This window comes from Triplophysa dalaica, chromosome 11 (genome assembly GCF_015846415.1).
Source record: "Triplophysa dalaica isolate WHDGS20190420 chromosome 11, ASM1584641v1, whole genome shotgun sequence".
NCBI classification, from domain to species: domain Eukaryota; kingdom Metazoa; phylum Chordata; class Actinopteri; order Cypriniformes; family Nemacheilidae; genus Triplophysa; species Triplophysa dalaica.
The window spans coordinates 8162431-8180239 of NC_079552.1; the positions used below are offsets into that span (position 1 = coordinate 8162431).

The 17809-nt window shown below is 37.3% G+C and overlaps 2 protein-coding genes and 1 long non-coding RNA gene across 11 annotated transcripts in view; 2 read left to right on the forward strand and 1 right to left on the reverse strand.

Annotated features, from left to right (window-relative positions):
* The window catches only part of ptpn20 (protein tyrosine phosphatase non-receptor type 20), a 34405-nt gene extending 27663 nt beyond the window's left edge, over positions 1 to 6742 (reverse strand). Inside the window, exons 1-6 of one of the 3 annotated variants that reach the window (XM_056761092.1) lie at positions 6100 to 6742; positions 3579 to 3726; positions 3339 to 3499; positions 2545 to 2610; positions 2265 to 2444; positions 2111 to 2186 (exon numbers count right to left, since the gene is read on the reverse strand). In XM_056761092.1, coding sequence (XP_056617070.1) covers positions 2111 to 2186; positions 2265 to 2444; positions 2545 to 2610; positions 3339 to 3499; positions 3579 to 3702 — 607 coding nt within the window. In that variant the 5' untranslated portion in view covers positions 3703 to 3726; positions 6100 to 6742. Of the gene's footprint in view, positions 1 to 2110; positions 2187 to 2264; positions 2445 to 2544; positions 2611 to 3095; positions 3500 to 3578; positions 3727 to 6099 lie in introns of those variants that run through there. The other 2 variants (XM_056761093.1, XM_056761094.1) reach the window with 2 other exon arrangements.
* Positions 372 to 2396, forward strand: LOC130431878 (uncharacterized). The gene is made up of 3 exons (XR_008908354.1): positions 372 to 1928; positions 2102 to 2167; positions 2267 to 2396. It is a non-coding gene; the product is annotated as an uncharacterized LOC130431878 (long non-coding RNA).
* A 163-nt stretch (positions 6743 to 6905) lies between the features above and the next one.
* Positions 6906 to 17692, forward strand: mapk8a (mitogen-activated protein kinase 8a). Of its 7 annotated transcripts, none has more exons than XM_056761101.1 (13): positions 6907 to 7069; positions 8364 to 8532; positions 8632 to 8761; positions 8866 to 8924; positions 9129 to 9267; positions 11182 to 11347; positions 12616 to 12687; positions 12838 to 13020; positions 13305 to 13429; positions 13618 to 13681; positions 14161 to 14238; positions 15328 to 15364; positions 15634 to 17692. In XM_056761101.1, the coding sequence occupies exons 2-12, from the start codon at positions 8411 to 8413 to the stop codon at positions 15330 to 15332; spliced, it is 1143 nt and encodes a 380-aa protein (XP_056617079.1). In that variant the 5' UTR covers positions 6907 to 7069; positions 8364 to 8410; the 3' UTR covers positions 15333 to 15364; positions 15634 to 17692. The 7 variants fall into 7 exon arrangements, with proteins under 7 accessions (XP_056617074.1, XP_056617079.1, XP_056617077.1 ...); XM_056761099.1 differs by having other exon boundaries at positions 15559 to 15696; XM_056761100.1 differs by having other exon boundaries at positions 15554 to 15685.
* Positions 17693 to 17809: the final 117 nt, after the last annotated feature.

Below are 17809 nucleotides of genomic sequence, written 5' to 3' on the forward strand. Positions count from 1 at the left end.
AACAATAAAATCTCATCACAAACCTGTCGTCACTACATTGTATCCGTACAGAAATACTTCTGGAAAGCTTACAAAACAAACAGTGCTACAGTCTTCATTAAGGTTTCGCATGTAAGCATCAATGCTTGAAGACCAATTACAACTTTTTTTAATCCCATGTTGGGTTTAGGTTAAACCCTTAATCCAATTGAGCACAGTATTTTTCAAGAACAGCGATGCTTTCTTACGCACATGTCGGTCAAACCTACAGGGTATTACCAATTTGAGTTTCAGGACAAACATTTTAAAACAAGGAACATGTCTGGATTAGCATTAAAAGGTTGAGGGAAGGAAACAGTTTAAGTCAGAAGGGCAACATTGCTGAACACTGTTGCATGTGACGTGAAGTGCTTTGATTAATACTGTTACATCAGCTTCTGTGCATATTTATCAAAGCTTTACCAAAGGAGCTGGGTTTAGCATGCAGTAGCTCATTTAAATTATTCAAAGGTCCAGTGTGTAATTTTTTGGAGGATCTATTGACAGAAATACAATATAATATAGATAACTATGTCTTCAGAGGTGCATAAAGACCTTATGTAATGAAGTGTTATGTTTTTATTACCTAAGAATGAGCTATTTCGATCTAAATATACCACGGGGCCCCTTGCATGGAATTCGGTATGAATTGCGATTCAGTTCACACCTCAACCGATTTGAATCGTCACACATTATAATCACACGCTTGCAGTATTCGTACAATCACTACACACTGGTTAACTGGCCAATCATAGCACACCTCACTTTTCAGAGTGATGAGCTTTGTAAAAAATCTGTGCGTGTCAGAGAGGCGGAGCAAAGAGGAGATATGGTATGAGGAAAATACAGCGTTTTTGAACCTTAAATCATGTATACACGTCACAATGCATTACTTCTAAAACAAACGAAACATAAAAGAAAAAAAAATATTCACAGCTTTCCAGAATCGACATTGAATTGACAGCATTAAAGGAGCCAGTCTTTTGCTGTTTTAGAGGCTTTGATTATGTTTTTTGGGTGTTCAACAATGGATGTTCATGTTGCTAATAAAAAAAAAACGCTTTATATTTCACATATTTCAAGTATACTGTTCTCCGCTGTTCCTCTTCTAATAAAAAGGCTTGATTTCTTCAGGTCTATATAAACTCCCTCCTTCCGAAACGCTCTGATTGGTAAACAGTTGCAAGGATGTAAACTTCACTTCATCAGTTAAAAACATGCGGATCGATCGAAGTGTAACAGAGGTCTGCAAGTGCATGTGCAAACGTCAATCTTTGTTAGAGATCGCAATTTTTTTCAGACTATGTTGAGGGATATGACACCGGACCGAATGGCGTAAGACCGGTCATATTAATTAACACTAATAAAAGAAGAGTTAGTTTTGCCCCTTTATATTGGACCCGAGTTGGATAATAAAACAAGCAGATTGACCAGGAGACATTTGCAAGCAGGACTTCAAAGGACGTTTCATAGAAGTGTTTAAGAGGTATGCGCACGCACGCACACACATACACAATATCAGTGTATTACACAGAATAGCTTTCACAGCCGATGTTAAAGTCATGGAAGCTGTTATTTGACCGTTGGTAATGTTAGAATGTGTGTAGCTGAATTCTTATTATCAGCTGTAGAACTGTGATGAAAGTGAAAGTAGTTTAGCGCGTAGCTCAGTCAAATGTATACAATCTCTGATAACAACTCTCTTCCTCTTCTCTAAGGAAGGCCTCGCCCCTTTTTTGGCGTATTAATCCGGGCGGAGGTTATTATGGCACTTGGAATGGTGACATCATATACCCGAGAAGTAGAGGGCTGTAGTCCGATTCCAGTCGTTCTCTGTAGTCCTTGAAAAGCGAATTATGTTAAAGACAATAGCTCGCTTGGCACTGAACTTGAGCTTTATCATTTTCCAGGTATTGTTTATGCTCTAACAACAACATTACACACTAACTAAAGGTTGAAAAATGTGATCGTGTGGAATGGGACCTTTAAAAAAAATATTAATTGCTTTTTTCTCTGCTCAGCCCGAGTTGCAAGCATATTCATTAACAGTTTACTTATTTTATTTATTTTACAATACTTTAAGTGTTCCTACCGTGAAGTCTTTCTCTGATCATCTGACTCTTGCCACTCAATTGCACAACGTTCTCAGGTAAAGCAGCACGGTCCATCTGGAAAACAAGATCTTGTGATATCAAATTTGATTATTTTGTTAAATAGCTAGGTTTTGAACTTTAAATTGGTCTCACAGAATCTTGGAAGACATCCTCCACCAGCTGTTTAATGACTTTATTTGGAGGAGGCAGGAGAGAGGCTTTGTGGTGTGATTCACACACCTCCAGGATGGAGTTCAGGTTTGCTCGTCGGTGGGCCATGTCCTCACACATGCTCAGGAGAAGGCAGTTCAGAGAGTCACTTAGCTGAATGGGCTGAACAGGCAGATAAATCATTTTTAGCACATTGTCGGGAACTGGTTTATTTGTCACAAGTATGCTTTATCCATGATTTACTGTATGTGCTTTAACTGACCTGGTTTTGAGGAAGATGATAATCAACTGACCAATAGAGAGTCATTCCAAGAGAATAAACAATTATCTAAAGGACGTTACACAGATATAAATCATTATTAAGAAGTAGTGGAGAAATTATTTGTTGACATTAATGTTTTTTCCTCAGAGATTTAAATGAATTAATGATGTACATATCAATGTTGTCCTTCTGAAACCTTGTATCTCCATATTTCGTAATTATTTATTTTCATTTATTATTATGTATGTCAATATTATTAGTCTCCCTTTATGTTTGTCACTGGATTGTGCAAATATCCAACCAATATAAAAAAGCTAACTCGAATTTGGACATCCAAGGTTTCGGAAGCATGTTATTTTGTATTATATTGCATAGCATAGTTGACATGCATAAAGCTTCGTTCTTCTTTTTAGTATGAAAACATTTGAGAACAGCCAACTCTAAATAAGTAAATTAGTTATTTGTATTAGTAGTATTAGTTATTAGTATTAATATTGAACTTAATATTGAAAAAAAATGGTATTATAAAAAGAACATTGTTTTAATGATACCTGAGGCCTTAAGTCCTTCTGTACGTTAAATAATAATGAATTTCTTCTTTCTCTAATGCATCAAATGAAATGAAAGAAATACAAAATTAAAGAATTTTTTTTCGATCTACACTGTGACAAATGTAAACTCTCTTTATAGAAAAGCACAATCTGGAGTAAATCACTGTCAATATGCAACATGATAGTGAATCATTAATATGCAAGCTAAGTATTCCACATGATGGCGATGGAAAGAAAACTGACCTTCTCCATAGCTAGCTGGGTTGAGATAGCCCGGCCTTGCAGCATTTCTGGGGCTGTGAAGGCACACACCTCATCTGTCATCGCACAGTTCTTAAACGCAAGCGTACCAGTCGCTGACAAGAGCAGTGATGCAGGAGTTATAATGTTGCAGATATTGTGACCTAGAAAAATACAATCGTTCAATATTGAATGGACAGCACTCCAGCACCAAACAACAAACTGCAAGGGTCAGTGTTTTACCTTTGTAGGAAAGGTCCACGAGTGATTCGGACGAGCCCAGCAAGAGGGACCAGACCTCGTCCTCCTCCAGCGGTCCTCCTCTGGCTTCCAGCACCTCCGCGAGGGTCACAAACGTGCTGCTCATCCTGCAGAGTCGCAAGACAGACACCTGAGAAGGAGACACACACAGGCAAGCTGGCTAATGGAGGAGGAGAGATGGCTGGAAATAAAATACTTAAAGATGGTGCATAAACAAACCTGATCACCAGGGATGGTGACCTCGTGACATGACGTGCGGTGTGTAAATCTTAGTTTTACCTAATTTAGATTTTTTGTCAAAATCATGTACCAATTGTTGGACTATAAAGGTTAATGTACACAAACTGTCTTTTTATTTTGGGCTTAATATTTTAAGGATCACTGATCTAAAATTCATACTTGACCGAATTCCTTTTTTAAATATTATCATTGCAATCAGATTTTATTCCTCATTTATTTAAAGGTACAGTTCAGCCGAAAAATGAAAATTCTGTCATCATTTGTAAATGTATAATACACATATTTTAAAAAGATTTTAGACAGATTATATTTAATTTATAATATGTAATATAATAACATAATTCATATATAATTAAATTCCTCTTTGCCCTGTTACACAATACAGGTGCTTAAAAGAAACAGTTTATGGAAGCAGAAGGGGTGCAGAATTAAATTGTTCATTTTGCACCAAAGGTTGGACATATGGTGTAGAAAAATAAACATTTTAAATAACGAAATGCATTGGATATTTCGCATATTACTTTCTAAACTCAACAACTCATGTGATGTTTAAATTTGGTGTTGCCAACTGTAATTACTTAACATGGAAACAAGGGGGAGCCATTCGTATGGCAGTCTTCATCGCTTGATCAAAATGTCTACATTTATTTATTCATTTTGTGATCTATGTAAGACAAATTTAGAGGCTTTTAGATATTAATTTGAAAATATATTTAATTAAGCAATATAATATTAACTCCATTTGTGGAATACTGCTTGTTTTTCGGGATTTCATCTGACAGTAATGTTTACATTTAGTACATGAGTTTTTTGGTATATGAATTAAAAGTTGTATCAAAAAATTGTGCTAATCTGGGATAATAAGAAGGAAATACTGTAAGGAAATGCTAGGATTTGGACAGCAGTCAAGGTATTTCCACTGACTGTGCTAGTAAATCTGCCAGGAGATGTCACCTAGCCTTTGTCATGCATCAATACTTAACTGTCATTATTTATTGCAAGCGGACCTTTATTCTGTCTCAAGGGAAATAACAATATCTCGCTGTCAAATGCTACAAGCGAGAATATTTTCAGGTTTCTCTTTAAATCACATCAAGGTTCTTAAGCATCCAAAAATAGAACCCAAGAATTAACAGCCTGGAAATCAAATAAAATGCATAAAGGTTATATAAGTGACGCTAGGTTATTTATAATGACAACATTCTTGCTTGTAATGTTTTTATTTGGGTAAATTGGGTATTTAAGCCATTATTCACGTTTTATTATACAGGGATTACAACATCTAGTTAATTAGAAGTGAACAGACCGATTTAACACCTGTATGAGTATGACACAGTAAGACTTGTTGACAGCAATAATCTAAATGTAAGAATATAACATTAGTTTATTTTTTAAAGTATAGATTCTTAACGTATCAGATAGAAGCCCAAACATGGACTCGAAGAAACTTCTTTAAGAATAAGCTCGTACTTCAAAGAGGGTTAATCGGGAACCTGAGGTTGTGTAAACATCCATCATTACGGAAAGCTTTGAGTTGCTTTTTGTGGACCGGTAAAAAAAAGACAATCTTTAATTTGGTCTAAGCCATATGGCAATAATAGAATACAGCACCACTTCACATTTGACAAATTGTAAACACTCATCCATTGCTTTTAATATTATCCATCTGCAGCATAGATTAAAGACTAACAACAATCACAACCATAAGTGTCTTTCAATCTAAGTGAGCAAATATCTACCTCTATGTATCTACAAATAACCATGCAATACATTTGGCATATTATTGGCTATAAGGGGTATAGGCCTACATTGTATCGGTCCATACATTCTCTGGGAAATGAGCCCATCACACTAGCATTATTTTCAGATGTACTGGTATGAGATTTGCTTTTTATTTTTAATGCTATGCCAATTTCACGTAGGCATTTTTGTGATAAGAAGGGATAAACTTAACATGTATATATTAGGTTTTTAAAACATTTAGGTTTATACAGGAAGCTTTTTATCAGATGAACAAGACCTCACTTCCACAATAATCAAAACTGAAGACATTCAGATAAACAAACCCACAGTTTACAAATAGTTATTAAAATGCAACGATATTTGAAACCTCTATTTTGTCATATTTATCTTTTGGCTTTCTGTATTAGGCCCAACCCTACTAAAGAACTAAGATGCAGGCTACTGTACATACAGTACGCCAATCACAGCTCAACAAGGCACTTTATAACAACATTATCATTAGAAACATGATAGATTTTACCTTTTAGCATCCGCTGTGTGTAAATCCTGATCTTCTCTGACTTCAAGTCCACACACTGTAATCCAGTGTCTCATTCACTAACGTTACATGTTTCATTTTCCTCCTGTTACCAAACGTTGCATGTGACACAGCGATGCACCGACAAAGGCCTGTTGTACAACCCCTCAAACTACTCCCATGTCTGGTCGCTAAGACGCTACTGATGCCTCTGCGGCCTCGACACTTTTTATAAATTGAAGAACTATTCTTAGACAACAGCTAAAGAGCTCAAGTGGATTGACAGGTCATTAGGAAGTCTTCGTTTTTCCTCAAAATGTAAGCGCGAGGTGATCCCCTTACGCAGCCCTATCCTCTCGAACCACACGCTGCTAGATGCTATGTCTCATGTCTCCGTGTCGTTTAGACATTCTCCGCGAGTCAAATTATTTAAAATAACACCCTGTTGTTCACAATTCATATATTCAAGTTACCTCAACCAAAATAGATGACAGTGCTCGTTAATACCACGATTTTATAACATCTGTTTTCAGAGGAAATAAGTCACACTTGTAGACAAAACAAAGAAATGTCTAAATTCAGCACATAACACACATTAACTTAGCCATCAAGATTAAAACTTTCCCTCATGTACACATGTTCAAACAGTAAATGAGCTGTTTTATTCAGCTGTGTGTCGCACTTTGCCTGTAGATAGATGGAAGAAATAACGCTCCTATGAATAGACCGATGTGACGGCACGGAAGCGCGTGTGCGGGGGTTTGGTGACGTAGAGCGCATGAAGTCCGCAGTGCACGCGAGGCCTGCTGCCAGAACGCGCTTTCAATTCGCTGGTGTCATGTTGTCGAAACCATTAGCCGAATAAGCGCTAATATTAACGGATAGATCCTTCAACGTAGCGTTTCTGAAGAATCCGTGTTCATAACTCGCAAACAGGACACGAGGAGTGCTGTTTATATTTCAATCGCGGCAGGTAAGTAAGCGTTTTAAGGTGCTTTAAAGCGTGGTATTGTTTCGCGTGGGGGAGGGCGTTTGCATACATCACAGCTGATTTTTCTTTCCGCGGAATCAATAATGTCACAACTGCGCTGTTTGCGGTGCTGCCATACAATGCGGATCTTCAATGTAGCGAGTGATAAATGAATAAGCGCTCTGTGGGTTACGTGAGATCGGATACGATGTTATTTGTCAAACTGCTCGTAGGGCTAGGCACCACTGTACTGTAAAATTACACAAGTGTGCTTTTATTGTGAAAGGTGGTGTATTCATGTGATAATTTGACGATCGTCTATATAACATATCAATTAAAGACGACTTTATGATCATATAAACAAAATATATGCAAACGGTATAGTTTAGCCAGGTTATTGATTGTTATTGCGTAGGGTCGTATAGGCCTGTGATGTTTTATCAAACCGTGACAGTGTATGTATGCTGAATGAGCAATATGAACGATTTTGGGGTTTACTTCGAAATAAATTGCTTATTTGCTCATTATATTTACCTCCTATAGAAGGATAATCCCATAATTTCTACTGTCTGAATGACAATCTTTTAGATTGCTTTAGGTATCAGATCGTTTTATTATTAGTATTGCGATGCATATCTGGAAAATATATCATACCCAGCATAAGATTTACTAATATTAAGATATCAAACTGTAAACTTCCAAATGGTTAATAGAAACCGACTTGTTTTCATGTCGTAGCTGTTATTAAGATCTAAATGAAATGAAAAATTGTCACTTGACTAACTGGTTTGATGGGCCGCATGCCAGATTGTGGCAGAATCTCTCATAAAGTCTCTGTTGCTATGGATTCAAAATTCCATTGGTTCATTCATACATGTTCAGACATAGTTAGGCGCACGTTCCGATATTGTAGTCTGCTTTTCTACATGTCAGAAAATGACTGTCCCTGCCATGATCCAAAATTCCGAAAAGCAACGTTTCATCCGGAATGTCGGAAGCGCTTTTGTGTTGAACTGGGTCATGTTGTTGGTTTTGCTTTTTCATTAAAAGCCATTAGGTTCATGGACACCTTGTGCATCTACAGATGCTTGGTGGCGTGTTTCTTTCAGCTGTATGCTCTATTTATTTTCTTTTTCATGAGATGGAGATAAAGCCAAAAAAAGCTTGCGGCCCACTCAGTGCTGCCCTTTCACTTTATCCTGCTGTGGGCAACAATATCTCAAAAATCACTACATAACAACTTGAAACATTCTTCTGCAATTTAATAGTTGTATTTGTTTTGTTGCTTGTGGTCTAGGTTTGTTAAAGTCTGCCTCGTTCGGATGCTCAGATACCGACTTCACCATGAACAAAAATAAGCGAGAGAAAGAGTTCTACAGCGTAGATGTCGGTGATTCCACATTCACGGTGTTGAAGCGGTATCAGAATCTAAGACCAGTTGGCTCGGGTGCTCAAGGAATAGTCTGGTACGTTCTGGAGCTCAGATTTAACCTCCTGCTCAAATCAAGGATGTAACGCAGTCATGACGTCTTCTCATATGTTCATTGCATCCTTTTCTCTTGTAGCTCAGCGTATGACCACAACCTCGAACGAAATGTGGGTATAAAGAAACTTAGCCGGCCATTTCAGAATCAGACCCATGCCAAAAGAGCTTTCAGAGAGCTGGTGCTTATGAAATGTGTCAACCATAAAAACGTAAGTCGTCTATCATAACATGTGTACAAGAAGTGAAACCTTTACCACAGATCCTGTAAGGAATAACCCTTCTAATCCATATCCTTCTGTTTTTGCATTCCCAGATTATAGGCCTTTTAAATGTTTTCACACCACAAAAAACATTAGAAGAATTTCAAGATGTGTAAGTATCCTAAAATACAATAGGCACTGAGGTATTATGGTTTTGGTAGGTAAAAAGGCTCCCGACTAAACACCCCCTCCAACTCTTTCCCTTCTGTCACATCCACGCGCATGCACGCACACACCCTCCCCTTTCCCTCTCTTCCCCCCGCCTCATCACACCCTCCTTCTGCCCCTCCTCTTCCCGCCCCTTCCCCAACAACAGTTACCTAGTAATGGAGCTGATGGACGCCAACCTCTGCCAAGTCATTCAGATGGAGCTGGACCACGAGCGGCTGTCCTATCTGCTGTACCAGATGCTGTGCGGAATCAAGCACCTCCACTCGGCGGGAATCATCCACAGGGTCGGTCCTCTTTCGGAAAAAAGCCTTTCGTCCTATACAAAAACACTGCCACACGCAGCCAAGGTTGCACTGACGGAGAATAGCTATATAATCAGTTAAGGTGAGGGAGGGGGTGGGGTTTCAATCCCCTGGGTTTATTACAAAAAGCCAGACCTCTGCCTGCCTGACTGCAGCTGCGGCTGTGGACTGCATTGCGCTGTTGAGTCAGGGACGTGTGGAGAGGCGACAGCAGAGAAGCGATCCTCAATAAACATCACACTCCTCCTGTAGTCCCGCATTAGCTCTGATTTATTTGATAGGTTTTTGTTTGAAGTAATATGATAAAAGAGATGTCACTTTATTGATCGTTCAGTTTTGTTTTATTGTACAACGTCATTATAAGCAGCGACCTTGGGATGCATTCGTTTTATTCCTATTTGTGCATATCCTAGCATTACATGAATAAAAAGATGGAGCAGAAAAATGAAGAGACCACTCCGGTTTCGCCTTTAATCAGCATTCTACATATATTGTTGTCATTACAGTCATATATCAGTCGAATTCCAATAGAAACATAACATCACCCAACAGAAGCGTGAAAGACAAATAAAGTAAAAAAAAATAGGCCTTTTTTAATGGAATTAAATGGAATTGATTATGATTTATGTAAAAACATTAGCGTTAGCATTAGCATTTTCTTTGCAGTATTCAAGATCTTTTATCGCATTTCAATTTTCTGAACAAATCCAAATATAAAAACAAAATGTTCATTATAAAAATGTTATTTGGAATCTGGGAGAAATGTTGTTCACGGAATTAAACAAAAATCATTTTACTTAAACTCATTTTGCTTATATAATACCGTCAATAGTCGAATAATTTCACAGTGGTCTCTCTATTTCTTCTGTGCTGTATGTGATAAAACGTATATAATTACCCATTTATGTTTAAATATTTAGGAGCGGTTTCACAGACATGGCTTAGTTTAAGCCAGGCCGAGGTTAAAATAAGGATATTTAAGTCGCTTTTCTAAAAGTGCCCTAGAAAAAATATTACTGGTGAGCATCTTGAGACAAAACAATAATGACACTGACATATTTTAAGATGTGTCGGGGAAAGTTACTTTCAGTTAAAGGGATAGTTCACCCAAAAGTAAATTATGTCATCATTTACTCACCGTTTGTTTTAAACCTGAATACGTTTCTTTTTTCTGTTAAACACAAAGAAAGATATTTGTAAGAATGTTAGCAATTTACAGTTCTGTGACATCATCCACTACCATAGTAGGACTTTTTTTTATATTTTGATGTTGAACACAAAGTGAGATATTTTGAAGAATTGAACACAAACAGTTCTGGGTCACCTTTTACTACCATTTAATGGCGGTGTCACGAAATTGAAAATTGCTAACATTCATACAAATATCCATCTCTGTGTTCATCAGAACAAAGTAGGTATGAAATTAGCAAATAATGAAAGAATTTTAATAAAGACGGCTAAAACAGCACAATCATTCATTTTAGTCTGGGACTAGTCTTAATCCTTCTCTCTGAAATTTAGCAATAATGTTAAGATGTGTGCTTTATGATTTTATAACATGATTGAATGAGCAAAACCCTTCTTTTGTTGTATAAGGGATTGTACAAGGGATTCTTTATATATACAGTATACGTATTATATTTTATGTCTTTATTTGTCTTCACAAATATAGTAAAAGCATTGGAATGCAAACACCATTTCAGACCCTGAAACTATATCTACATTTTGGATGAATTTTTAATGAACCTGCACTATATGTGATACTAAAAATAGTTTCAGTCCACACAGTTTGAAACGGGACATCGTTTGAGTTGACATGAATTTTGATATTTGCATGAAAACTCTAAAATACTATCTTAAAATCTAACGCTAATACTCGGTCATATGTTTCTGTAGGATCTGAAACCCAGTAATATTGTGGTGAAGTCAGACTGTACCCTGAAGATCTTGGATTTTGGTCTGGCCCGGACAGCGGCCACAGGTTTGCTGATGACACCATATGTGGTGACCCGTTACTACAGAGCCCCCGAAGTCATCCTGGGAATGGGATATCAAGCCAATGGTCAGTGCTGCTGACAAGCTGCAGGCACATCCTGTGCATGTTTAACGTCAAATATCATTCTCATGTTGCAGGTTTCATTTCACACTTTTGTAGATCGCTTTTTGCGATGCTTTCCTTATAATAACAGCTTTGTTGTTTCCGTACTAACTTTTGTTTGGATGTAATGTAAATCTTGTTTCCTTTCTGATGAGATACCTTTGACTTGACGTGGTCATTGATTTATTTTTCAGCCCAAACCGCGATGAAGTGCTTATGCAATCATATAAAAATACTAACACCCCCTGGCTTCCTGCTTAACCATTTTCTCTCTTTTTCTCTACTGCACTCGCTTAGTGGACATTTGGTCTGTGGGCTGCATTTTGGCAGAAATGGTCCGTCACAAAATCCTTTTTCCTGGGAGAGACTGTATCCTTGAGTCGAACCCCCGGATGATTTGTTGTCATTTTGAATGACATCATTTTGTTCACAGAGAAGGGACATTTTAGGGCCAATTGGCCACAATTCTCATTATGCCTTAAATCCGTATGAATGTTGTGGACTTGTCATCCATGCTGTGTGTGTTCATCAAACATTGTTCGGCTATGTCTTGGGACACTTTACGGAAGGGTTGTTTTTGGTTGTTGGACCAGGTCGAATCCTAGGTGGTCCTATTTCCTGCAACATTTTCCCAGTCATTTTAGATGTTGTGTTCTTCTATTATGATAAGAATCAAAAAACAATTAAGTGAATTTATGAGCTTATCTTTGTGAATTAGGACGTTTTGTTGTCATACAAATATGTTTGAGGTGGCTTGATGGAGTTTAATACACGTTGTGTAGTAAACCATCCCACAAGCCCTGCATTTGAATTTAGACTTCAGTCGTCAATACTCGTCTCTTTAATTATTAAAAAAAGAATTAATATTGTACAGTAAAAATAATAAAAATTATTTGTTACCCATGCTTCATCTTGCTCAAAATAGGTTTCATTGCATCAAAATCAGTTAGATGAGTCACAACACTAGCGTAAATGGTCATGTCTCCGGTTTATACATAGATCTTAGTGTAGAGATGAGTATTTGTGTTACATCCGTGCTTCATCTTCAGCGTCTGCTTTCTTTCATCTCACACATTTCTGAAAGCGCACACGTCTGACGTTCCCTGCCAAACATGTCAGATTCTGCATGACTCATCACTTACGTACCCCGTGATTTCTGCTTCATCTTGTCTTTGGTTTATCATTCCGTCTCTCTGTTTGCATGCTAATTTCACTTTCATTTCATTTTTCAGTGGATGTGTGGTCTGTTGGCTGTATCATGGCTGAAATGGTCAGAGGTAGTGTGTTGTTTCCAGGTACAGATCGTATCCTTACATGTGCCTTTTAGGTTTGTTTGCCATCCATTCCTTTGTCATCATTTCTTGTTACATTATTTCCAGTGTTACACCGTGACGGGTTTTATTTCAGTGTGTTAGACATTTTTGAAATTTTTCTTAACCCTTCAATGCTTGAAGATATTGATCAGTGGAACAAAGTCATAGAGCAGTTGGGAACGCCGACCCAGGACTTCATGTTGAAACTGAACCAGTCCGTCCGGACGTACGTGGAGAACAGGCCACGGTACACTGGATACAGCTTTGAAAAGCTATTCCCAGACGTTCTGTTCCCTGCTGATTCAGAAAACAACAAACTGAAAGGTACAACACTATTGTATTTGTTTTTGTACTCCAATGTGCAGGTGTGTAATACACTTTTATGTGAAACTTTTACGTATAAATACTTTTAGTCGATGCTTTATTCACACAATTACACTGAAGTATATTTGCAGAATTACAGGACACAAGAAAAACTATTATTTACTATTCCAGTGCATTTCCAGTGAAAGAGGCAGAATAATTAACTGCGGTTGAGGTTACATTTCAGGCTTACTTACTAGAACAAAGCACTATTATACTCATTCCGGGTGTGATTTGTGTTGTAGCGAGCCAGGCGCGGGATTTGCTGTCTAAGATGCTGGTGATAGACGCATCTAAACGGATCTCTGTTGAAGAAGCTCTTCAGCACCCCTATATTAACGTGTGGTACGACCCAACTGAAGTGGAAGCGGTAAGCTCATGCGTCGGCACACAGAAATGCTTTCTTGAGCGTTAGCACTTCAGGAAGCTTTTCAAAAAGTTACTGATCAGATATTAAGTCACTGGTCAATTTAATTTCACACTGTCTGTCTGAAAAACGTATTCAATACAACCACTTTTCATTTGAGTATAGTTATATGCGATGATGTTTCTCTGCAGCCGCCTCCTCTGGTCTTAGACAAACAGCTGGACGAGAGAGAGCACACGGTGGATGAATGGAAAGGTTCGTTTACTTTGCCACAAAGTTCACTGAATGAAATTTGATGCAAAGGAAAGTGCCAGGGATGGAGAACAAACACGCAGTCGAAATCTTGCCTGCTTGTCACCTGATTGAATAGCGTTAATAGGCCCCTCGGCGTGTTTAAACGTCTGACGGCAGTTGCTTAAATTAGAACGATTGATATTTCTTTCAACTCATTGAATGTGTGACGTTCAACTTTACTCGTGCCAGTTTCCATGATGGGTTTTAATCCATCAATCCAGTTTTAGAGAGTTACTATAACTAGCAAAGCTACATTTTTCTGTAGTGTAAGCTTTTTTATTTTCTTTATTCATTTTGTTTAACTGCAGTTAGCTCATTTTGGTCAAATATTTTTAGCTTGACCGTAGTTAGACATTTAAAAAAGACATAAAAGTATGACATGACCTGTACTGTAGGTGTTTTTTATTCTTATGGAATATTTTTTGTTTTGTCTTCATCAGACCTGATCTATAAAGAAGTGGTGGAATGGGAAGAACGGCTGAAGAACGGTGTCATTCGAGGTCAGCCCTCCCCGCTAGGTTAGTTAAAGAAGTTTCTCTCGGTCTGATACAGATGATTTCACTTTATTCACTGGGAGAGGTTGGAATTTTAAAGTTGTAATCTGTAACTGTTGTCTCTATATCGACATCTCTGTTTGAAAAAAAAATTGCACCTGACGGTTTAACCTTTATAAATCATTATTATGAGCTTACTGTTGCGAATAAGGCTAAGAAAAAGAGACCATTTTCAACATAGTTTGATATACACCATCAAAATTTTACACCTTGTAGCAACTTTTTTATTCTGTTGATTCTTATGAAAAAGTTTTCAATCAAGTTCATCCAAATGTAGTCTTACATTTTGCAGAGAAAATGCATATTAAACACCTTTTATTATTAAACACGTCTCTCGCCATGAACATAGCCATAGAAGCATTAAAAAGGAAAAAAGAGTTTTAAAGAGTGTATTGCCCCCAAATTATTTGAACTATATTTGTATGTTTTAAGTTTTTTATTAATAAATTAAAAATGCCTATGTTTCATGAAATATTAGTGTTTATTGTAAACAGTTTATCAATATCGTTCATTCTCTAAAATTCTTGTACCCTCATAATCTTTAGTTAAAATCTGAAAATGCACTTCCTTCCTGTAATGACTTTCCATATTAAATGAGGTATGTTAGACGGCTTGGGCGAAGCATCCTTTAACTCCTCCCCTTTAAGTTTCAGTCTTGTGCTGGTTCCATTTCAAAATGAAATTGCTGTTTTTATACATCCAATCAAATCGCAGAGAAAGACAAAAGCCACGCCCACAATGTTTCTCATTAGAAATTCCATTTCACTCAGAAATGTGCCAAAAATATGTCAAAAGAAGAAGTAAAAACGGTCGCAACTTCCGGTTCACTGGACTTAAAGGATTGCAGCTATTGTGTCAAAAATATTCTCTCACCATTTACTCACCCTCAAGTTCTAATGACAACAGAGAAAGATATTTGGAAGTATGCTTGTAACAAACAGTTCTTGGCCACCTTGACAACCAGAGTAGGAAAAATGACAATAGTAGTCAAAAGTGCCACAGAACTGTTTGCTTTCCTACATTCTTCAAAATATCTTCTTTTTTGTTCAACAGAATAAAGAAATTTATACAGATTTGGAACAACTAGAGGGTGAGTAAATTACAGAATTTTCCTTTTTTGGATGATCTGTTCCATTATAGATTTCTCTGCTTTAGAGATCATGATTTTAACTGCTCTGAAATGCAGGAGTAAGAATAACTGATATATATAAAGGCTGTGCTCCCATCTCACATGCAGTTACACGTAATGTAATCTTACTGAACGTTGTGTTTCACATAGCACAGGTGCAGCAGTGATCAACGGCTCACCTCAACCCTCCTCCTCTTCCTCCATCAATGATATCTCGTCCATGTCCACAGAGCCCACCGTGACGTCGGACACCGACAGCAGCCTGGAGGCTTCGGCAGGACCTCTGAGCTGCTGCAGATGACTATCACCTTCACCTGGAGTTTCACTCTGTGTGGCATGGTATCAGATTTAGGCCTGTCTAATTCTCGGTTGGATGTGGCTTTTTGAGTTCTGTTCTAGATGCTGTAAATTATTACACGATTTTATCTCTTTAGCAGCAAAGCCCCTAACTGGCTTTACTGAGATATTCAGAGCTCCTTAACAAATCTTTTCTTTTTATAAGCTACAGCTAGAGTATTTTGTCATGTGGTCGTAGAGTGATTTAGGAAGGTAATCTGTAAGAATAAATTGTGAATATATTTTCTCAAATTAATTTATTTTACAATTTAGTTTCTTCCTGGTCATTTTGGTTATTTTCTGGGACATCTGCAAAACCTTTGAATGAAGTTTAAATTGGACATCTTGCACACGACCGCTGTCAGAATATTACAGTTATGTGAGTACAACTTGCTCGAGGTGGCTTTTTGTGGGTCAGTGTTATTCAACATTGTGCAAAGCACATTTTATTGACATTTTAATTTGGATATCAATGACGGTCAACATCGAAAATATTTTTATATGTGCGTTGATTTATTTTGCAAGATTATTTTTTATGAATAGTTTTGCTGCTGGCTAATTTTCTGGTGGACTATGAAATGTGTGGACTTGTATGTGTCTGTTTCTTGTTCTAATTGTTATCCAGGAGATCAGCACATTTTTCCTTCATTATTTCACTTTACCCCTTCAAAATCTGCATACAGAACAAACACTGAGCAAACATATTACATAGTGATAGCAATATTCCATTTGGCATTTTTCTCTTCTTTCCCCCAACATATAAGGCTAGCAGGTTTTTTCTGTGATGTTGGCATCATAAATTGTTAAAGCTGATAGAAAAATTGGTCAGAACACAGGTTCATTGCTAGCGTATTCCATTTGTCATTTTAGCTACTGATTAATTTATTTTTGTAAAACAGTAGAGTGAGCTTCATTTGAAAATAGTGTATACCAGATAGATTTTGGTTTCTTTTCCAGTTTAAGGATAAATGGCACAAAATGTGCTATACATGAACGTGACCTGTTTCATTGGGGATTGACCTACAGTTTGTGTGTGCATTGTGACTTGTGATTTGAAATACTGCAGAGCTCACTCAATGTTTGATAAAAGATGAAGATATATCAGTGGTGTTGGGCTTTTGAATGTGAATGGTTAAGAATGTTGAAAAGGCCTGACGTTTTGGACTAGAACATGGGAACCTGTTATTGGCCCTTTTATTTACCTGTGCACGGGGGGAAAAACCTGAGTATTTTGCTATTACTTTATATTTTGTTGAAGTGCTCTTAACCGTGTCAATGACATTGAGACCTACACATTTGTCTGGGAGTTACTACACCTGCAAAAAGAGCGGATGTTTCTCACCCTGATACATTTTAATGTCCATTTCAGAGTCGAGTCTGAACTACCTCACGCTGACACCATAAGCCCACGTTGTATTACTGTAATATTATTTTAGTTTTATTTATTTATTCAGAAGATGTGGTTGTCGGCTGATTTGTTGGGAATATTTAAGTGTCTGTATAGTTTGTAAAAGAGAATCTGTGAGAATTTGTATGATTGTGTGTGTTTATGCACACCTCAAACTGAGTTTCTTGTTGCCACTAGACCTTTTTTCTTGTTCCAGCTAATGTATAATATAGCTGAAAAATGAACCATTTTATTTCAGACTCGACTATGTGAAAACGTTATTCTGTCCATATTTTGCTTTTTCCAGAAAAAGATGATCGAATTATAAAGTGGAGAGAAACGTGTGGGCAAAATCTTGCATGACCTGCTTAGCATTTGATTCTTGAGTCCCAATCACTGTACATGAGTTATAAGATCATGGTGCTGGGGGGTTTTCTTAGCCTTCACAAACTGACGCAGTTGTTTTTATATTAGGTTTAGTCGATGACCATCTCATTAGATTTGACTGGAATTCAACTGTTAACATCATAACAACTGGAAAAATAGAAATAAACAGTTGGAAATGGGTTTGGCTTTTGTGTCATCATTTGTTTGTCAGTGGAAATGTTGCTGCTTTTAACATATTCCTATAATTCAACCGTTAGGGTCGACCAATATCATGATTTTTAAAGATTATTGTTTTC

Bases quoted from the DNA above. Each gene is read 5' to 3' on its own strand.
- mapk8a (XM_056761096.1), top strand. From the start codon at position 8,411: ATGAACAAAAATAAGCGAGAGAAAGAGTTCTACAGCGTAGATGTCGGT. The intron at 8,533-8,631 runs GTACGTTCTGGA...TTTCTCTTGTAG, and splicing joins GGTGCTCAAGGAATAGTCTG to CTCAGCGTATGACCACAACC. The intron at 13,682-14,160 runs GTTCGTTTACTT...TGTCTTCATCAG, and splicing joins CACGGTGGATGAATGGAAAG to ACCTGATCTATAAAGAAGTG.